Source organism: Paramormyrops kingsleyae, chromosome 6 (genome assembly GCF_048594095.1).
Source record: "Paramormyrops kingsleyae isolate MSU_618 chromosome 6, PKINGS_0.4, whole genome shotgun sequence".
NCBI classification, from domain to species: Eukaryota; Metazoa; Chordata; class Actinopteri; order Osteoglossiformes; family Mormyridae; genus Paramormyrops; species Paramormyrops kingsleyae.
The window spans coordinates 599,311-622,458 of NC_132802.1; the positions used below are offsets into that span (position 1 = coordinate 599,311).

The 23,148-nt window shown below is 44.1% G+C and overlaps 1 protein-coding gene across 1 annotated transcript; it reads right to left on the reverse strand.

The window, feature by feature from the left end:
* Positions 1-612: 612 nt before the first annotated feature.
* LOC111834333 (inositol 1,4,5-triphosphate receptor associated 1) lies at positions 613-23,145 on the reverse strand. The gene is made up of 16 exons (XM_072713287.1): positions 21,555-23,145; positions 18,827-18,885; positions 17,155-17,216; positions 16,699-16,769; positions 14,923-14,995; positions 14,546-14,615; positions 13,466-13,493; positions 12,626-12,766; positions 5,685-5,816; positions 5,079-5,226; positions 4,796-4,836; positions 4,640-4,687; positions 4,464-4,525; positions 1,450-1,575; positions 1,156-1,287; positions 613-1,003 (listed from the first exon to the last, which is right to left on the reverse strand). Exons 2-16 carry the CDS (start codon positions 18,859-18,861, stop codon positions 853-855), a joined length of 1,320 nt encoding a protein of 439 aa, XP_072569388.1. The 5' UTR covers positions 18,862-18,885; positions 21,555-23,145; the 3' UTR covers positions 613-852.
* Positions 23,146-23,148: the final 3 nt, after the last annotated feature.

Consider the following 23,148-nt stretch of genomic DNA (forward strand, 5'->3'; position numbering starts at 1 on the left):
AATGCATTAGTAAGGTGCGCTCAATGATTTACGAATGCATTAGTAAGGTGCGCTCAGTGATTTACGAATGCATTAGTAAGGTGTGCTCAGTGATTTACGAATGCATTAGTAAGGTGCGCTCAATGATTTACGAATGCATTAGAAAGGTTCGCTCAGTGATTTACGAATGCATTAGTAAGGTGCGCTCAGTGATTTACGAATGCATTAGTAAGGTGAGCTCAGTGATTTACGAATGCATTAGTAAGGTGTGCTCAGTGATTTACGAATGCATTAGTAAGGTGCGCTCAATGATTTACGAATGCATTAGTAAGATGCGCTCAATGATTTACGAATGCATTAGTAAGGTGTGCTCAGTGATTTACGAATGCACTAGTAAGGTGCACTCAATGTTCTGGGCCTCACAGGTGTAGAGTTGAGGCCCCCACTGAAACAAGGAAAGACTCCACTTTTTTCAGCTAGAGACTGAGGCGTCTCATTGTGCAGCCATTATGACACACTGATACTTAAATCTTCAAATACTCAATATGATTTTGTTTTTTTTGTTACCTTTCAGTCATTTGTCGACTGTGTGGCATTGTGGTAAAAAACTTAACTCATGCTGCACAGGTGAGTCTGCTGTTTAATCAAAGTGATACAGAGTCAAGGAACTTACTGCCCTAAACAGATTCAAGGCAATATTCTGAATTTCACATCTGCAATATGTGCTTACATGGATGATCAAAGGTATGCAATTCAGAAAGGCAAAACATATTTTTGAAAGTTAACAGAATCCTATCTGCCACACACACTGGCAGCTCTCATGGGAGGAAAGGTCACTGCTTTAGTTCTGGGAAATGCTGTGAGTGTGAGATTTCATAGTGAAAAGATGGAACCCTGCAGACAGCAGAGCAAAACGCCCAACAGCACAATGCAAGGCAGTGCTATGACGTACATCCAGAACAGGATCCAGTGGCAATAAGACAGCCAAGGCTGCGGGGGGTGCTGTTTGTTGTTATCAACAAACCTGTAGAAACAAGACAACTTTCGGTTTATAATTTACACAAGGAAAAAAGGGGAAATAGAGAGGCATGTATAGGTAATAGCACAAATAGTGCACAAGAATATACCCTTGATATAGAAGGAAAAGGGGATTTTAGGTCTGAGAGAGACACATACGAGTACAAGCTGAAATCCTTGCTGTGCATGAGCTGCAGTTCATGCTTCGTCGGAGTACTCCAGCCACCTGTGAGGCCTCCCTCCTTCAGCCCTCGGTTCCTGCATTGTCTGTCCGTGGGATCCCGAGACGGGCTGTGTACACAAGCACAGCTTTCATTGTGACCGTACAGGCACACAGAGGCCGGCATAAGGCCAGCATTAACTGACAGCCCAGGAAGTGCTCATGCGAGATCAATTGCCAGCTGAGGCACCTCACCGTAAGTTCTGGAGTGGGACAAACAATTCAGGAAATACCTGCGCAGGTCCAGCACATAGCTTTTTGCAACCCAGCCCTGTGAAGGACCTGGCACCTGTGGAGGGGTGTGGGGGCCCCCTGTTGAATGGAAGGGGCCACTGTCTGATACACCGTTCAGTAGCTGTCTACAGAGAGATGGTGGTAAAACAATAGAATGCAGACAGCAAGCAGATTGACTGTCATTGTGTTCATGGCACAACTAATACTGATAATTGTTCATTTATGAAAGTGCAGGTCTTGTTCCAAAATACCCTAAGCTTTGCTTGCTTACTCTACAATATCTACTCCATTGCTTACCCTACAAACTCTACTCCACTGCTTACCCTACAATCTCTACTTTACAACAGGGTTAAAAGTTTTACATTTAATCAGGCAGCTTTTTATGAAAAGGATTAAGTCAAATATATTTAATATAAACCCATAACCTTGCAGTCATGAAGCTAAAGCATTAGATTGTACCACACATCTAATACTAACATAGCACCAATCGCTATTTCCAGAATATATATACTGTATTTCCTGAAATAAAAGCCGGGATTCAATCAAATGCTGAGTCTCAGGTAATAGCCGGATGCGTGTTTAACAGGCAAATAAAGCCTAGGCCCTAAATACAGGCCGAGAGAAAAACAAGGGTGGGTGAACTATTGGGGACTCATTCATGAATAAAATACAAATAGTGTTCACGTTTATGCAAGGACTTCGGGATTTATAAAGAAACAACATAAAACATACCCTGCAAACGTTTGTACGTTTAAGAATGGTCCAGAGCAATCTAACAAATGTTTTGGCGGAAACGGAAAAACAAGCAACACCTCGGGTTCAGATACAAATGGGCATCTAAGTCACATTTAGTCAGTTTTAGCGCCTGGTAAAATACACTTCAATAAATACAGAAACATTCTTATTGTATCTGATAGACAACCAACATTCAGCATTTGTTTTATTGTTTTACATGAAGGACTTTATATAGATATATATACACTCACCTAAAGGATTATTAGGAACACCTGTTCAATTTCTCATTAATGCATTTATCTAATCAACCAATCACATGGCAGTTGCTTCAATGCATTTAGGGGTGTGGTCCTGGTCAAGACAATCTCCTGAACTCCAAACTGAATGTCAGAATGGGAAAGAAAGGTGATTTAAGAAATTTTGAGCGTGGCATGGTTGTTGGTGCCAGACGGGCCGGTCTGAGTATTTCACAGTCTGCTCAGTTACTGGGATTTTCACGCACAACCATTTCTAGGGTTTACAAAGAATGGTGTGAAAAGGGAAAAACATCCAGTATGCAGCAGTCCTGTGAGCGAAAATGCCTTGTTGATGCTAGAGGTCAGAGGAGAATGGGCCGACTGATTCAAGCTGATAGAAGAGCAACTTTGACTGAAATAACCACTCGTTACAACCGAGGTATGCAGCAAAGCATTTGTGAAGCCACCAATATATATATATACACTCACCTAAAGGATTATTAGGAACACCATACTAATACGGTGTTTGACCCCCTTTCGCCTTCAGAACTGCCTTAATTCTACGTGGCATTGATTCAACAAGGTGCTGAAAGCATTCTTTAGAAATGTTGGCCCATATTAATAGGATAGCATCTTGCAGTTGATGGAGATTTGTGGGATACACATCCAGGGCACGAAGCTCCCGTTCCACCACATCCCAAAGATGCTCTATTGGGTTGAGATCTGGTGACTGTGGGGGCCATTTTAGTACAGTGAACTCATTGTCATGTTCAAGAAACCAATTTGAAATGATTCGAGCTTTGTGACATGGTGCATTATCCTGCTGGAAGTAGCCATCAGAGGATGGGTACATGGTGGTCATAAAGGGATGGACATGGTCAGAAACAATGCTCAGGTAGGCCGTGGCATTTAAACGATGCCCAATTGGCACTAAGGGGCCTAAAGTGTGCCAAGAAAACATCCCCCACACCATTACACCACCACCACCAGCCTGCACAGTGGTAACAAGGCATGATGGATCCATGTTCTCATTCTGTTTACGCCAAATTCTGACTCTACCATTTGAATGTCTCAACAGAAATCGAGACTCATCAGACCAGGCAACATTTTTCCAGTCTTCAACTGTCCAATTTTGGTGAGCTTGTGCAAATTGTAGCCTCTTTTTCCTATTTGTAGTGGAGATGAGTGGTACCCGGTGGGGTCTTCTGCTGTTGTAGCCCATCCGCCTCAAGGTTGTGCGTGTTGTGGCTTCACAAATGCTTTGCTGCATACTTCAGTTGTAACGAGTGGTTATTTCAGTCAAAGTTGCTCTTCTATCAGCTTGAATCAGTCGGCCCATTCTCCTCTGACCTCTAGCATCAACCAGCCATTTTCGCCCACAGGACTGCCGCATACTGGATGTTTTTCCCTTTGCACATCATTCTTTGTAAACCCTAGAAATGGTTGTGCGTGAAAATCCCAGTAACTGAGCAGATTGTGAAATACTCAGACCGGCCCGTCTGGCACCAACAACCATGCCACGCTCAAAATTGCTTAAATCAGCTTTCTTTCCCATTCTGACATTCAGTTTGGAGTTCAGGAGATTGTCTTGACCAGGACCACATCCCTAAATGCATTGAAGCAACTGCCATGTTATTGGTTGATTAGATAATTGCATTAATGAGAAATTGAACAGGTGTTCCTAATAATCCTTTAGGTGAGTGTATATATATATATATATATATTGTGGAATTTAATTTACGTATGAGGTTGTGCACTATAAGCCAAGGTAAGCTGCAATCAGGAGTGTAGCCATGATTTTTAAAATACCGAGGTCAAAAGTGTTACCCCTTCCTAGGTCTGCCCTGTCCATTCCATTCAGCTTTTTCTTGCGGCTAAATCAGATAGTTATTAGATTTTTGATGGTGCTATAAAAAGGGAATGTCTATTAATGTTAATATTTGTAATAACTAATGAAATGTTTTATTTTAATGTTGTGGCCAATCAGATGTGTCAGGCTCATTTAGCCAATCAGAATGCTTCACTTTCGAAGTCACTGGTACCTGCTGTCCAATTGGCAGTTAGCCTTGGGGTTCATTGGCAAAGTTTGTATTTCACTCCGAGTCTGTGGGTGAAATGGGGATGTGTGTGAGCCTCCCAGTACCTTCTAAGGTATGTGCATCCATTGACTTTCATTTTTTTTGTGACTAGGCCAAAAGCACCATAACAGAGACCATACCTGACTAGTGGGTATGACAGCAACACTCACTCTGCGCCGAGTGCTGAGCTTGAGAAACAAGAAACAGGAAAGATGCCGATTATAATGTGCAGCACAATCAATAATAAGCACATTGCATCAATGTGAGAATAAGCTTCTGTTAAGGGGAACTGTTACCTGGCCTGACCTAATGACCTTCTGCCTCATTTCACCCTCATCTAGAAAGAGATCGTGAGGATCATCAAGCGTGAGATTGGAGCAGTTCTCACACCTTATTCGTTAGCAGAATCACATCCTCACATTAAAACCTATGATTTCACAAGGTCCTCTGTGGTATAACAACACCCTCCAAAATTCATTTAACTGTGGATTAAGACAATTTTTGTCCCTGCTGCACATTTACAGGCATCTAGCAATTGCCCGCAATGAGCCATGAAGACCACTGGGTGGCAGCACTCACCCCTGGGATCGCTAAGTTGCCGAGAACAGTTGCTCCTCTGCACCATCCTCTTTGCCTCCTCCAGCTCAGCATAGTCCCTGACATGCCGCCACTGCAGCTTCTCCACATGGGCCATCATGAGTTGCACCGCGTGGCTCACACGAGCCTCCTGGAACATGGGTTCCAGGTTCGAATGCATTTGGCACACTATACAGTCATGTCACACAACGCTAACATTCAGTAGTGCAAATCACTAATTTGAACACAAAACATTGGCAATGGAGAAACAGCTGTTTTTATCTGAATATAAAATAACGCCTTAAGAATAACGTCCATCCAACTTCTGAGCGCTTACTCTGGTCGGGGTTGCAAGGACATGCAGGGGGACGACACACTTGACAAACAGTAACCCCCCCCCCCCATTCTACCCCACATACGGTACAAATTAACACTTTATCAGTCCTGTAGAGGACACTATTTTCCTGGTTTCCTCTTAAATGAAGCTCCTGTGCCTCCTATTAATGTCTAAACCAAATCACCTGAGATATTGAAGCTCTCCGAAATGTGAGCTGCAGTCACCCTCATGCACACGATGAGCCTGTCTGGCACACACACTCCAACAGGTACCTGATGCACAGCACCCAGCACCTCTGCCGTGTTGGTGATACGCTGCACGGAGCCAGCCAGGACATCCAGGCAGAGCTCAAGCCTCTGAAGGATTTTGCTCCTCTTGGTGTCCAGACACAAGGCCTTCAGTGCCTGCTCACACAGATGGGGTCACACAGGCAAGGATGATAATTATTAGGGGTGTAAATCACAGCTTTCCTCGCGATATGATACAGTATCGATTCTTTAAGCCAACAGTTCGATACCTTATTTTCCTCAGAAATTGCCACGATATGATGCGATACGATACATTTCAGCTCGATACTGGGGATAGTAGTTGAAATGATGAAATTTCACACAATCCTTTACATTTCAATGGATTAAAAAAGGCAAATATAATTAGCATTTTATCATATTTTATTGGGAACTGTAAACAAAATCTAGTGTAGTCAAGTATGTCCCATAAATCAAGCAAAATAAAGTGCAATAAGGTAAAAATAAAAACTTTGGATGGATGTAGATTAACATGGTGAATAATTTTTATTTTGAATCAAGTCTTCTCCAGACAAATACAAAAGTGTAACAAAAAGTATGTCCATAACTGTCATGACCTGCTCGTATGACCCTCTCGTGTGCTAGAGGCTTCTTACTTGGTCCAGCTCCCCTATTCATTTCTATACCCTTTCTTAAGTTTAGTAGAAATAAACTGGAGGCTAACTAGGCGACTCGGTAGCTTGCAGCAGTTACCGCGGTTGAACGCGTCATCCATCCTCTATTTTTTACGATCTGCCCACACTACCTTTGCGATTGACCAGTAGATCGCGATCGATGTATTGGGCACCCCTGGTGTAGACCATGTATACATCGGCGTGGATCATGAAAACAATACTGGAACAGGCCAGAAAATAAAAACGCATGTATCGATATTTATGCGGTCACATCGATGCATCGGATCATTTGCTGTTGAATCGATATATCGATACAAATCGATGTATTGTTACACCCCTAATAATTATAGCTACAGGCAGTGATTATCGGGGTCCACAATGCCTTGAATAGATGCTTTGGCTAAATTTAACATCAAATGTTCTATTAGAACGGTTACTTCATGTTTAGGTTCAGCTCTGCCCACAGTCCTCCACTCCATTCATCGTTCGCTCCGCCTCCCCATCCAGACCCCGCCCTGTCTCGCTTTATGCGTCATATGTCACTTCCGTATCCCAGAAGTGAAAAGCCGCAAGCAAGACATCTCGAGAGCTCTGCTTATCGATTATTGTTGTTGGTTTGCTTTTCTTTGATTGATATCACTCTGTATCATTTGTTTAGTTAATTGGATTTCTGATTTTCACTTTGCCCTTGTCTGTACTTTCGCTTTGGTTTATTTGCTATTTGGTTTCGAACTCTCGCCCGGTTTTGGTTAACGTCTACACATGCCCCGGTGACTTTCGCTGCTTTGATCTGTGTCAGGTGTGTAGGGAATGACTGCCATTTTGTTTTGCGGACATATGTTGTATGCTGTTGTTTGGATAGGGAGTTTGGTGGAGAATTTGTCATTTTGTTTTTATTTTCTTTGCACTTAAGTAAGTTTAGCTTTGGGATGTGTTCGGAAGCTGGGTTTTGTTTATTGTTTTGGCTGTAGTCACTCCTGAGTCCTTTTCAACTGGGTTTATTTGTTCTGTGTCTGTGGTGTGTCAAGAAAAACGGAAAAATATAAAAATAATATCCCTTTCTCCATGTGTGTTCCCTTGTCCATCACACCCTGTTCTTCCCTTACTCTACTTCCCCTTTCATTCTGTTATGCCCCAACCCTAGACTGGGGCTCATAACAGAAATTGGGGGCTCGTCCAGGATAGAATTACTAAAGCTTGGTTGGATCGTCCCTCTTTTTTGTCTGTGTCACCCAGTCTTTGTGCCTTTTTCAACTTTGTTTGGTGGATTCATTTTGGTGGGGAAACACCTGGTAATTGGGATTAGCATGGCTACATTCAACTTGCTTGAGTTTACCCTGTGCACCACACAGGAGCAGTTTGATAGTTATAGGAAGGCTGACCTGGTGGCCATTGCAGGCTTCTTTAACGTGGTGATCCCTGTCGATGCCTCAAAACGGGAAATTAAGCAGGTCCTGCAGGACGAATTGGTCACGCAAGGAATCCCGCCAGAGCCTGGTGATCTCTCGGGTGTTGCACCGATCCGGTCACCTACGACGGCAGAAGCCAGAGGCCCGGAATCCTAGCTACGCATGGATCCCAGGGATCCCGGCTGGCCCAAGGAGGTCCTCCTCCTGACTATTCGGTTTAAGGAACTTGAGTTGAAGATTAAGAGGCAGGATGCAAGATGTCTTGAGAGTTTGCTTTTCTTTGATTGATACCACTGTGTATCATTTATTTCGTTAATTGGATTTCTGAATTTCGCTTTGCCCTTGTCTGTACTTTCGCTTTGGTTTATTTGCTATTTGGTTTCGAACTCTCGCCCGGTTTTGGTTAACGTCTACGCACCAGGATTACCAAGCCCAACTCCTTTGGGTAAGGGCTTTGGAGATAGAAGTGGATAGGGTGGAGGCCCTGAAAAAGGCAAGGGTAGGCCAGCTACAGCCCATTCCTCAGCCTCGCAAGGTAAGTTCGCCCCTTGGTACTACTCGTTCCGCCGCTTCCTTAGCTCGTGCCGGTGCTACCCCACTGGACGATGCTTCGCATCCTAGCCCTCGATCTCTGACAGTTCCACCCTGATCCCTTGAGAGTGAGAATATTGGATTCGATGCCAGTCGCCATATTGGACTCGTGCCCATATTTCGAGAGAATGTAGTAGATGCCTATTTCCCCATCTTTGATGGCATTGCTACCACTTTGAATTGGCCCAGGCACATATGTTCACTTTTGCTGCAGTGCAAGCTTGTGGGGAAAGCTCAAGAAGTTTGTTCGGCTCTTGCATTTGAACAGAGCCTTGATTATGATGTTATAAAGGCTATTGTCTTGAGGGAATACGAATTGGTACCTGAAGCTTACCGGAAAAACTTCCGGAACCTCTGTAAATCCGAGAAGTCACTTCTCTTTGATAAGTGGTGGACAACTAGCAGTGTGACAAATTTCGACCAGTTCAAGGAGCTGATTTTGCTTGAAGAGTTCAAGAATTGTGTACCTGACCATGTTGTTGTATATCTGAATGAACAGAAAGTTACGTCTCTTGGCGAAGCCGCTACCCTCGCTGATGAGTTTGTGTTAACCCATAGAAGCTCAACCAAACAATTCCCCCTGCTCCCCTGCGTCCGATCCCAGCGACTGGGGAACCATTCAAGCACATTTTTATCGATTGCGTGGGTCCAACTACCCGTTATCCCAAAGCGATACCTCTGCGAAGCTTAAAAACAAAAGGTGTGGCAAAAGTCCTACCTAAAGTCTGACCAGGGTTCAAATTTTACTTCCCGGCTATTTTCTCAGGTGGCATGCAAACTAAACATCCAGCATCACCTGGAGTCCCAGCGGGCCCTGCAGTGTTTCCACCAATCTTTTAAGGTCATGCTGCGTACCTACTGTTTAGGGGCAGGGAAAGACTGGGACGAGGGGGTACCTTTGCTTTTGTTCGTTATTCGGGACACTGTGCAAGAGTTTACTGGTTTCAGTCTGGCTGAACTTGTCTTTGGGCATGACATGCGCAGTCCTTTAAAGATACTGCAGAAGCAGTGGTTGTCCCTGAGACCACCTCCTCAGACTAAGAATGTGCTGAGCTTTGTGAAGTCTCTGCGTGAACGCCTTGGTGCAGCCAGGGAACTGGCCAGACGCTCGTTAAGTTCATTACAGGAGGTGATGAAAGCTCACTTTGATAAGAAAGCAAGGGAACAAACTTTCCAGGAGGGAGATTGCATGTTGTTCCTCTTGCCCCTGCCTGGCTCGTCTCTCCAAGCACGGTTTTCAGGTCCCTACAGAGTACAGGAAAAAGTAAGTCTCACCGATTATATAATTGACACTCCGAACCAAAAACAGAAAACCGGTATTTGTCACATGAACGTGTTGAAACCTTACGTTGATCATTCTGACCCTGCGCCTTCGCCCGCTCCTGTTCCGCTCCCCTCTTCTGTGGTTAATGTGCCTTTACACGAGTACTCGCTTGAACTCGATGAGCTATATCTCGGGAGGAATTGTTTGCCAATCGCTTGCCTGCCCAACTCAGGATGGCTTGCTGACTTACCCTCGGCCGCCTAATCGGATATTCAAGTCCTCATAAGTAAATTTCCGTCTTTATTCACTGACACACCTTTGCGGACCCCTGTTTTAGAGCGTGACATTGATGTTGGAGATCATGTCCCCATTGAACAGCACCCCTATTGCGTTAGTCCTCATAAGTGAGCGCTACTAAAAAAGGAAACTGATTACTTGCTGGAAAATGGTCTTGCTGTTCCCAGTTCCAGTCCCTGTAGCTCACCCTGTTTGCTCGTTCCAAAACCTGATGGTACGTTTTGTTTCTGCACGGATTATAAATGCGGTAACCAAACCTGATGTTTTCCGCTTCTCAGGATGTTAGATTGTGTAGACCGCATTAGTTCTGCTCGGTTCATAACAAAGCTCGACCTCCTAAAAGGATATTAGCAGGTACTGTTGACCCCTCGTGCTTTGAAAATCTCCGCTTTTGCTACGCCAGACACCTTCTTGCAGTATACGGTCATGTCCTTTGGATTACGTAATGCCCCAGCAACATTCCAACGGCTAATGCATAACGTATTAGGAGATGTTACAAACTGTGAAGCATACTTAGATGATGTGGTTATCCATTCTGACTCTTGGAACAAATATGTGACGTCATTAGAACAAGTTTTTACTCGCTGAAAGAGGCTTTGTTAATACTTAACCTTGACAAATATGAATTCGGACAGGGCACCGTCACATACCTCGGAAAACTAGTAAGACACGGAATGGTCAAGCCTGTAGACGCCAAGGTCCAAGCCATCAAGTCCTTCCCCATTCTGCAAACTAAGGGAGACCTCCGACGTTTTCTTGGGATGGCAGGTTATTATCGTTGTTTTTGCTGGAATTTTTCTGACATAGTGTTACCCCTTACAAATTTGCTCCCAAAGAATGCGCATTTTGCCTGGTCCACTGATTGTCAATCTGCCTTCGACTTCAAGCTCTCTGCTCACTAGTTCCCTCGTCTTAGCTACCCCCAATTTTGGCAAACCATTCAAATTAGAAGTGGATGCTAGTGGTACTGGAACGGCGCTGTCCTGCAGGAGGATGATGCAGGTTTAGACCATCCTATTTCTTATTGGTCTAAAATCTAAAAAGTTTGTTAAACATCAGTTGACCTATAGTACGATAGAAAAGGAAGCCTTTGCCCTGCGGGGGGGTGTTACGTGCCGCTGTTACTTCATGTTTAGGTTCAGCTCCATTTATCGTTCGCTCTGCCTCTCCGTTCAGACCCTGCCCCACCGTATGCGTCATACGTCACTTCCATCTCCCAGAAGTGAAAAGCTGCAAGCAAGACATCTCGAGAGCTCTGCTCATTGATTATTGTTGTTGGTTTGCTTTTCTTTGATTGATATCACTGTGTATGATTTGTTTGGTTTATTGGATTTCTGATTTTTGCTTTGCTCTTGTCTGTACTTTTGCTTTGGTTTATTTGCTATTTGGTTTCAAACTGCCGGGTTTTTGGTTAACATCTTCACATGGCCCTCGGACTTTTGCCACTTTTTAAGAAGAATCCTAGGTCCAGCACTGCATACTTGTACCCCTAAAAAAAACAATCCACTTTTTTTTTCCTTTGAAGTAATTTAACTTTGCTATCTGTAACTTGTAAGAATGCCCTAATCTGCTTTTTTGGTACCCTGATCCAATCCACTCAATACTTATATATGCTGTTTCGCGAGTCTTTTATAAATATCGATATATACATATATACATACAGTTGGTGTCTTCTTCATCTGAGTAAGCCTCGCGATTTTGCAGTATTCTTCCTTATGATGCTTCTGGAAACACCTGATTAGATTTGTGGTATTAAACAACGCGCGGTTGCTGCCTCCTCTCCAAAGGACGGCACTGCAAACATGACAGGATACTACTAGATCACTATCAGTTTCCAATTTACAGAATTCCCACATAGCTGACATCTGAATACTTTGCAGTTTCAAGCCAAGTGCCTCAGGCTTACTCCAGCGTGTGACAGAACATTATCATCTGCACAACTAACGTAAATTGGGTGAACTAGAGAAATTAAATGGATGGGGCTTTGCATTGGACTGTGGTGGCTGATGCTGATCGATTAGAATTGCCTGGCTCAGCCTTCATCTTGATCTTTGATATTGGCTCATTACCTCACTGGTAACTGGCATAGTCCCCCCCCACATTTGGTCCCCACAATGTAAAATAAACATAATCCACACACACACACACACACGCAGAGACCGTGAGCATGAGACGAAGACGATCTCTGAGCAAACGGCAGCCTGAGGACAAGTTAGGCAGGTCAAAACTCAGCCTGCCTGTCTTACCCACACAACTCACAGCTGCTCACATTCCCACAGATGCTTGAATCACATTTTCTCTCACTCACACACAGTTCATACATTCCTATCATTGTGGGGACACTATCTATTAACTTCAATGGGCATAACCCTAACTTCACTATAAGTAACAAAAGAAAATACAAGACTTTTGACATCTTTAGTTTTTGATTGCAGTCACTGATTTTTTATAAATTTGAGGTTTATATTGTGGGAACCAGAAAAATGCCCCCACAAGATAAGTTTTTGACATTTGGTCCCCACAATGTAATATAACCAAAACAACACACACAGGACTTCACAGGCACATTAACACTTAATGAAGCTCCAAAAGATGTAAAATATCTCACAAATAACTCATGGATATTCTTGGACAAGTACTACACAGAAACAGAACAAATTCTCATGAACAAAATCATGTTTCTCTCTCTCTCCACACACACACAGACACAGACAGACACACACACTCCAGTACCTGGAGGGCATCTCGCCCCTGCTCCAGCTCCAGGTGAACGTTCCACTCGGCCACATTGCGGGCGTGCTCTTCCGCCTGCAATCTCTTCTGTAAGGTATACTGGTCACAGCGGAAGGCCGAAGCCAGCTGCAGGAAGGTGCTCTGTGGGGAGACCAAGACAATGGGCTCTCAAAAGGCACACATAGCAGAATGCACTCGCCGCATTTACCGGGTGCAAAACACTCACTACATTTATTGGAAGCAAACCGCTCACTATATTTACTGGGAGCAAAACACTCTCTCGCAAACTGCTTGAAACATTTACTGGGAGCAAAGTGCTCACCACATTTACCAGGAGCAAAGCGCTCGCTACATTTACCGGGTGCAAAGCGCTCGCTACATTTACCGGGAGCAAAGCGCTCGCTACATTTACTGGGAGCAAAGCGCTCGCTACATTTACCGGGAGCAAAGCACTCGCTACATTTACCAGGAGCAAAGTGCTCGCTACATTTACTGTGAGCTAAGCACTCACTACATTTACTGGGAACAAAGCACTCACTACATGTACCAGGAGCAAAGCGCTCGCCATTCTTTTCTAGCCCATAACCTCTCATAATGCTGACAGAACCCAAAGAGCTCACACACAAACAGCCCAGGAACAGAACTAAGCACTTGAACGATTGGCATGGGACAAAATATACTATATATTGTAATACTGCTACAGAACAAGTACAGCATGATGCAGTGGCGAGCGCCAGTACAGCCAACGCAAAATGCTGAGATTCAACCAGGAGCTGGAGGCATCGGATTAAGCTTGATAATGAAAAATCTGGAGCAGAGGCTTGAAGGCTTGAGTCTTACCTCCATTTCCTTCTCTGTCATCTCTGTACTGAGAGGCGGAGAAAGTTAGAAATTAGAGAGAGAACAAGAAGGTAACTGTCTTGGGATTCTTCATGAAGGGAAGTGAACAGAGCTGCATTACCAGGGCATGACAGGGCTATTGACCTGCCTCTCATCAATGCAGTGATGCAGAGCTGCATTGCCAGGGCATGATAGGGCCATTGACCTGCCTCTCTTCAATGCAGTGATGCAGAGCTGCATTACCAGGGCATGATAGGGCCATGCAGTGATGACTGGGCTGCATTTTACAACAAAATTCTCATTGTACACCAACTGCCTAATCACTTCGGGGCAACTATGTTGCGATGGGCACCATAGAGTCAGCAACAAGGTTATTATGTATTCCAGCAAATACTGAATGATGTGGTTGCAACTGAACAAAACACAACACACACGCACACAGGGTCAAGAGCTGCAGTGACAGTTTCATTAAGCATTAGAACCGCTAAGGTGCCTCATCTAAATGTGGGGGAGTTTTTTTTTTTTTTTTTTAATTAAAAAAAAAAGATGGGGTGACGAAAAAATTCAGCACATTTCTGTGGTTGAAAACACTGTGATAATGAGAGAGATCAAAGGAAAACAGACTCATTAAACCTAATGGGGAGGCCACAAGCGCAAAAATAATGGCCCGGTTCAACAGGTGCATGAAAAATGAGAGAACTTATTTATGCTTGAGGTAAAAGTGGGTCCTATCCAATACAACTAGCTAGATGTGCTTAATAAAGTGGCCACCGGCTCTATATTGGAGTTGCCACCCAACCAGGATTTTCCAGGTCCACTCCAGATTTTGGTCGTTTGTCCTAGAAAAAGAAAATTTAATTCCAGGAAATACAATGTCCATATCAATTTCCCAATCAAACAGACCTAAACAAACCTATGGAGTTGTGTCACTATGTGCAATATTTTTTGTTGATGACTGGGTGTCCAGGATTTTATGGGACTGAGGTGGCAACCATCATCTATATAAATAACTTGAATTAAATTATTTATTGATCATTGCCCTTTGTTGACAAATATTATTTATTAACAAAACAGTAACACCTGCTAAGGCCAAGCCGGTCCAGAATGGGGAGATTTTCCCAGCATGCCAATGGGTCTTCCTGGCTGAGCTCTGTCAGGCAGAAAGATTTCAGTCACTAAGCAGTTTCAGTAATTTCAGACCCAGAGTCACTGGGCCGACAGAACTGCAGTCAACAGAGGACAGGTTTGGATCTCTATTCCTTGGTGGACCTAGAGGTCCAGTACCCCATTGCCCTCATTGCTTATTACAGACACCAGTGTTACCAGACTGCCGGCAATACGTTAATCGTCAGGGTAATGGGAGAGCTACAAATTCCAGGCAAATTCCTATTAGCTGTTCCAGCTTAGTCCCTGGGCCTCATTACTGTCACATCACTGTACTCCGAGCTGTGAGGTACCTTCCTCACTGTCTTCCCCACTTTCCCCCAGCATGTTCTCACTCTCACGAGGCTTAGCGCTTGATGCTGGGACCTGAAAGAGAGATGCACCCACATCAGTCATGGTCTGTCAGGATTGAGCTGGGTGTACTTACTCTACAGAGGATTCTAAATATTTGCAATACATGTACAGACTTCAAACACTCTCTTGGTTTTTGCACTTGTGTTTGTATTCATCCATCCATCCATCCATCCATCATTGTGACAATTCTTTGATCAGGTCCAATAAAACACTATAACTTAGTTAGCTGAAATTCTTTGATCTGCAGAGGGAAGTGTTGCAAACAACATGCTCAGTGCAGTGATGTCCCTCCGGCTTCCTTACCCATCCATAGCTTCTTTCATAGACATTAACTACAAGTCATGTGACCTTCAACATACACTCATTTCTGAGAACTGGACCTTCATTATCCTCTCAGTTCTATGAACTGCTGCACTTTTGATCTTTCACCTACCAAAGGAGGCTTCTCTTCCACTTTTGTCTAGTCTCTATGCAATGGAATGTCTCAAATAACTTTCTTTGCTATACTTGTAAGCAACAATATTTCATTTCATTAAGTCATTTGTTTACTTATCTGCACACAAACATACAATTACATTTCTTTTGCATTATACAAACATTTGGCTCTGGTAAGGTGTTATCATAGATATAGATTCAAGCTGTAAATACTTCCAGTAATCACTCGTGTCGTTATAATATATGTGCTGTGTGTTATGTCATGTATAGTGGATAATGTTCTTCGTTGTACGTAGTGTGTGTATGTGTGCGCGCCCACCGTGTGGAGGAATAAGCGGGGCGACGAGCACGGTGGGCAGTGCAAGTGCGTTGTTTGAAGTGGTACGGGTATAATAAACCCCATCTCGTGATTATACCCCGAACTGACTCTGCTAGCTAATTATTGCAAGCATGGCTCATTGACCCACTGTTACAATATTGACAAGTGGCAAATGTTTAAAATGCCCCACAATGATCCCACTGGCAATCAGCCCCTCGAGTATCACAAGCTATAGCGAGTGTGCAAACAGCGGAAGCTAGCGACTCCCAAATCATCCATTGCTTTTTTTTTCCCATATTACTCGCGTTGTCTCGCTTTGTTTAGTGGGATTTTCCACTAAACGCTATTCACATCTCTCAAAACTTTGTTTTTACAAATATTTCAAATCGCTGTACTACTAGTCGTTAAATGTACAAAATACTTCTGATGTTCTTACGCCCCTCGTGCTGCAAAGGGTATGCGTATGACGTCACCGCAGGCGGAAGTCACTGTGCTCACGCCCACTGAGTGGCCAAAAGAACTGAGTAGTAGCATTAGCGTTCAGCTTGAATGCTGCATTCATTTTAAATGGGAAACAACTGTCGTTTGATTTATTGTACAAATCGATTTAACAATAAATATGAGCTCTGTTTTATGACTGATTCCCGATCCGTCAAATTGGTATGAATCGTTGCCGATACCGATCTGAATACCGCAGCGATGCACCAATAATTTTGGTAATTAATTTCATTGCTTTATTAGCACAAATGCATTCATGCCGAAGTGGAAAAAATAGGGAACACACATTGCAACACAAATATTACATAATTATGTTTTAAGGGTTAAAGCTGGCAAAGCAGCACTTGCATTGTCTTCATTTTACTTAAAAATTAACTAAGCAACAAACAACATATGAATATGCGGCAATTTTTATGGTTCAGTATTTTACACAGAACACAGGCACCCTGGTACCAGGCCTCACCTCAGAACTCCTGGATCGGCCAGACGAGGAGGGGCAGCGGGTCCGGTCAAACTTCAGACAGACGGAGTTTGCTTGGGGGAGATGCAGCAACGAGGTTACATTTAGTTGTTCGATCTGTATAAGTTTTACGTTATGACATTTGGAAAATGTTCAGGTGTATGAACTGGGGGGCAGGGGGGATGGGACATAATCCCCCACCCCAAATATTGAATTTGAATTCATTCATTTGGGGTTCATTCTCCAGGACATAGTTCTTCGTATTTAAGTGAATGTGTTGTGTCCTCCCAAATAACAAAATCTCCTTCCATTTGGAAATGCTGCATCATTAACTGTCGTAGTCTGCAGTTAGTTAATGTTATTTTTCATCCAGCATCTGGAACAACTGAAGAGACTCAAAGCAAAACATCTCAGAACCACAGTGTTTTCATGGATAACACATACCAGTAGGGATTGTACCTGCAGCTCTCCTGTGACTGACATCTTCCTGGACTTGCGTTGAACTCCTTGACTCATACTCACTGCAAGATAGTTCATTCTGCTCATTGTTTTACATTTCTCTACATGCAAACCTGATGATACATGGGTCTAACAGTGGGCACATTTCATACAATGACACTCAAAAAAAATGTGTGTGTGTGTATATGTATCCATCCATCCATCCATTTTCCAACCCGCTTATCCTACTGGGTCGCGGGGGGTCCGGAGCCCATCCCGGAAGCAATGGGCACGAGGCGGGGAACAACCCTGAACAGGGGGCCAGCCCATCGCAGGGCACACTCACACACCATTCACTCACACAAGCACACCTACGGGCAATCGAGTAACTCCAATTAGCCTCAGCATGTCTTTGGACTGTGGGGGGAAACCGGAGTGCCCGGAGGAAACCCCACAACGACACGGGGAGAACACAATTATTGGCACCCCATGTAAGGATTTGTAAAAAGGGTTAGATAAAATCACACTGAAAAATTGAGAAAAATTCAACCTTTCCTTAAAATAAATTTTTTGAAGGAAGAACAAATCCTTCATCAAATAATAATAATAAAAAAATGTGCCACGATTATTGACACCCCTGCTTTTAATACTTGGTATAACCTCCCTTTGTCAGTATAACAGCACTGAGTCTTCTCCTATAACATTTTATAAGGTTGGAGAATACAGAGCAGGGCATCTGAGTCCATTCCTCTTTACAGAATCTCTCCAGATCAGCCAGCAATAAGTATGCCCACCCCAGCTCGGCGCCTCTCCCCGTGAGCAACTCCAGAGTGGAAGAGGGTCCAACCCCCTTCGAGGAGACTGGTTCCAGAGCCCAAGCCGTGCGTCGAGGCGAGCCCGACTATATCTAGTCGGAACCTCACAGCCTCGCGCACCAGCTCAGGCTCCTTCCCCACCAGAGAGGTGACATTCCATGTCCCTAGAGCTAGCTTCTGCAGCCGAGGATCGGACCGCCAAAGTCCCCGCCTTCGGCCACTGCCCAACTCACACTGCACCCGACCCCTATGGCCCCTCCTACAGGTGGTGAGCCCATTGGAGGGGGGACCCACGTGCCTTGTTCGGGCTGTGCCCGACCAGGCCCCATGGGTATAGGCCTGGCTACCAGGCGCTCGCCATCGAGCCCCACCCCCAGGCCTGGCTCCAGGGGGGGGGGCCCGGTGACCCGCGTCCGGGCAAGGGAAATCGTGGATCCAATATTTTGTTCATCATTAGGGGTCTTGTGAGCCACACTTCGTCTGGTTCCTCACCCAGGACCTGTTTGCCTTGGGTGACCCTACCAGGGGCATAAAGCCCTGGGCAACTTAGCTCCTGGGATCACTGGAACACGCAAACCCCTCCTCCACGACAAGGTGTCGGCTCCTGGGATCACTGGAACACGCAAACCCCTCCTCTACGACAAGGTGTCGGCTCCAGCAGAGGCAGTATTACACAATGGCTCAAAATTATTCAGACGTTTCTTAATATGATGAAGCCAATAAGTGAAAAGTTTTGAGAAAAGGATCCGTCCAGGTGTCAGAATATGTAGCAGTTCATAAAACCTGCAATGCGGTGCTTGTGGTGATGTTCACCCTGAATGAAGATGTGTATTCAGTTCCATTACATTTCTTTAGTTTTTCCTACGTTATGCATTTACCCAAGCGAGTTTGTCTCCAGCTTCTCCTCCATCATCCAGCTCTGCTTACAGCCACAGGCCTGTCAAAACCAGATTCTGTTAAGAAGGTTGACACGCCACACCATCAGCTTGACTGCAGCTGCTGACTTTATTTCAGATTGCCGGGGCCAAACACCATGTTCTCCCTGTGTGTTATTGTTGATCTTCAAAATCAGCCCCCTCCCCCATCAAATAACCTAAAAAAAAATCAAATAAGGTGCGAGTCCTTGTGACAGGATTGGGGGTGTAGTCAAGGGTGAAGGAAGATGGTGGGGAGGAATGAAAATAAGAACACTGAGTAAAGGCTGCTATATATGTCTGCATAAAATCTACACCGCAGGTTTCTGTGTACACTACGCCCCCAGAATCTGCAAACGCTACACAGTCTGTATCTGCGCACCTTACGCCCCCAGAATCTGCAAACGCTACACAGTCTGTATCTGCGCACCTTACGCCCCCAGAATCTGCATACGCTACACAGTCGGTATCTGCGCACCTTACGCCCCCAGAATCTGCATACGCTACACAGTCGGTATCTGCGCACCTTACGCCCCCAGAATCTGCATACGCTACACAGTCGGTATCTGCGCACCTTACGCCCCCAGAATCTGCATACGCTACACAGTCGGTATCTGCGCACCTTACGCCCCCAGAGTCTGCATATGCTACACAGTCGGTATCTGCGCACCTTACGCCCCCAGAATCTGCATACGCTACACAGTCGGTATCTGCGCACCTTACGCCCCCAGAGTCTGCATACGCTACACAGTCGGTATCTGCGCACCTTACGCCCCCAGAGTCTGCATACGCTACACAGTCGGTATCTGCGCACCTTACGCCCCCAGAATCTGCATATGCTACAGTCTGTATCTGCGCACCTTACGCCCCCAGAGTCTGCATATGCTACACAGTCTGTATCTTCGCACCTTACGCCCCCAGAATCTGCATATGCTACACAGTCTGTATCTGCGCACCTTACGCCCCCAGAGTCTGCATATGCTACACAGTCTGTATCTGCGCACCTTACGCCCCCAGAATCTGCATATGCTACACAGTCTGTATCTTCGCACCTTACGCCCCCAGAATCTGCATATGCTACACAGTCTGTATCTGCGCACCTTACGCCCCCAGAGTCTGCATATGCTACACAGTCTGTACCTGCGCACCTTACGCCCCCAGAATCTGCATACGCTACACAGTCTGTATCTGCGCACCTTACGCCCCCAGACTCTGCATATGCTACACAGTCGGTATCTGCACACCCCATGCTGCTGGTATTTGCATATGCTACACAGTTGGTATCTGCGATAAAACATAGTGCAAAATCTGAAATATAGTGCAAATGTGCAGTATTTGTGCATTCAGTGCAAACGTACATAGTGTACAGAAGGACCAGAGTTAGTCTAAATTGAGAAGCCTTATGGCCTAGGGGAAAAAACTCTTCCTGAGTCTCTCAGTCCTGGACATCAGGCAACGGAACAGTCTGCCTAAAACCTAATAAACTTAAAATTTGCCTAAAATTGTTTGGGTAGTTTACAGACTATTTACAAGGTAATAAAACTGTTACATACATGTAAAGGTGTGTGCAGACTTGGCTCAAATTTAAAATCTCACTCCAGACTAAAGTTGGCAGCCCTGCATTTCCACTGAGTTGCACATCTGCCAATGCCGTACCCATGGCATAGATTTTGCACGCAAATATAAATCAGCTGAAATTGTGTAGAAAAGATGGGGTTTGTGGCAAATATTGCTCCCAAAAATGCATGAGGGAGATGCTTCCATTAAATATCTGCCTGGAGAATTTAAGTAACATTTTTATCGGCACTGTACAGCACTTTGGTGCAACTAATGTTGTTATAAATGTGTTATACAGTACATTTAAACATGACATAATGAGGGTCATGTCTGATAAATTCTGATCTAGGGCAACCACCTCTGTACCACCTACCAGCCCACAGACATTAGGGTGATCAAGAATGAAAAGAAACTTTATAATGTTGTCCTGCATGTGGTGAGTTACTGAGCCAAGGATGGTCTCCCCATGGATAATCTTTTATGGTACTGAAGAACCACCTTTATAAATGCTCTAAATTTCCATCCATCTATAATAATTGATTATTGAAATATAGAGCCGTGGTCAGCCTGGACACTCAAGCACAGGAAATATCCCAAAGTTCATATTCAAAATACAAACTCTACAGAGCTGGATGAAATATAAAATTTCAGTAAATAGAAGCTACTTTGGATGGCATGCTAGAGGTATGCCTCACATTTAGAGAGCATTTGGCTAAAGGACAGGAGCATTTATTCTGCCAAGAGCAGGGTGGTCTGCTCCTATATGTTCACCACACAAACATAAGACAAGACATTTTGGCTTTTTTAACCTTTTATCTAATTTAGTTTCAAAGCCATGGTTGGACATTATAAAAGCAGAAAAACTCAAAATATTACCAAGTTAAAAGAGAGGTCAATGAACATTAAAGCACAAAAAGCACCATCCCATTGTGTCAGGCATTTCACAGCATGTTGAAGAAACCAGTACACAAACTGTTTTATCAACAATCTAGGTCAAAAGAAATGATTCTGCAAGTCAAACAGATGGTTAAATTCAGAAAAATGTCAGTCTGACATCCTGGGTTAAAATGCTTCAGTGCTTGTCAAAAGACATGCTAGAATACTGTTAGAAGGTACGTGAGGGATGGGGTCTCACCTAGCCCAACGTGACACGCAGAGACCGTGAGCATGAGACGAAGACGATCTCTGAGCAAACGGCAGCCTGAGGACAAGTTAGGCAGGTCAAAACTCAGCCTGCCTGTCTTACCCACACAACTCACAGCTGCTCACATTCCCACAGATGCTTGAATCACATTTTCTCTCACTCACACACAGTTCATACATTCCTATCATTGTGGGGACACTATCTATTAACTTCAATGGGCATAACCCTAACTTCACTATAAGTAACAAAAGAAAATACAAGACTTTTGACATCTTTAGTTTTTGATTGCAGTCACTGATTTTTTATAAATTTGAGGTTTATATTGTGGGAACCAGAAAAATGCCCCCACAAGATAAGTTTTTGACATTTGGTCCCCACAATGTAATATAACCAAAAAAACACACACAGAACTTCATAGGCACATTAACACTTAATGATGTAAAGATCATTAAGTGATGTACATCCAAAAGATATAAAATATCTCACAAATAACTCATGGATATACTTGGACAAGTAATACACAGTAATAGAACAAATTCTGTGTAGTACTTATCCGTGAGTTATTTGTGAGAGAATTTGTTCTGTACACAGTAACCAAACAAATTCTCACAAACAAAATCTTTTTCTCTCACACACACACCTTTTTCAGAAAAGGTTGCCATCATTTTAAAACAAGTTTATACACCACTTTATACATGCCATCTACTGTTTTGCGCAATACCGTGACATAGTACAGATCTCAGTATCAGACTGAAACAGGTTATATTTTTCGGGACATCAAAACAGGCTTAGCATCATAATCACCTTTCAGTCACAACTACCTTAAGGTGGCTTACCTCTGAACTATCCTATAGCGATCAACAGGTCAAGATATCGAACAGCTCATAAAAGTCACAGTGCCAGAAGTGTGCATCTGCCTTACAATCGACTGCATGTCTGGAGAAAGACAAACAGCTAAAACGCCTGGTCCTGTATTTTCTGACCAAGTGCACACCCTAGTTCTCACGTGCCACTAGATACAGAGCACAAGGTACTAATCCGATTATTGAAGGTGACCACAAGCACAGTAAGCCAGCACTCAAAGCGGTCAATGAAGGATACCATGCTGAACTCTGACAGAAGTCGCCAGCAGAAACACAAATGGCCCCCTGGCAACTGACCGAAAATGTCAATGCAAGTCTCAGCACTTCAGGTTAGAGCAGCTAACATTAGATTGTGAACCAATCCCAGAACAGTTGCTAATGGAGAAAGAAAAGGTCTTTTCCATCAACGCGAAATCAGTGTACATACAGGACTAATAGCCAAACCTTTCCCTGCTTGAGGTCATGCCTAACAAGCAGACTGATTTTTCCAGAAGCCTAACAAAAGGCTTTGCTGTAAATATTATCATTTAGTCAAATCTGCCCATCAAACACTTCATTCACAATTATGACATATCAGGCTTAAGTCACCAGGAGCCACGTGTGTACACGTTTACTTTGTGTCCAATTATATGTAAAAACATTACCGATACCAACTGCTGAGCTCATGAAATTTCACTAACTTGAGACAGTAGGAAGGTTTCACCCAGTGCAGGTAACTGACC

Bases quoted from the DNA above. Each gene is read 5' to 3' on its own strand.
- LOC111834333 (XM_072713287.1), bottom strand. From the start codon at position 18,861: ATGATGGAGGAGAAGCTGGAGACAAACTCGCTTGG. The intron at 14,996-16,698 runs GTGAGGCCTGGT...TCTCTCTTTCAG, and splicing joins GCCGATCCAGGAGTTCTGAG to GTCCCAGCATCAAGCGCTAA. The intron at 4,688-4,795 runs GTAACAGTTCCC...TTGTTTCTCAAG, and splicing joins AGGTCATTAGGTCAGGCCAG to CTCAGCACTCGGCGCAGAGT.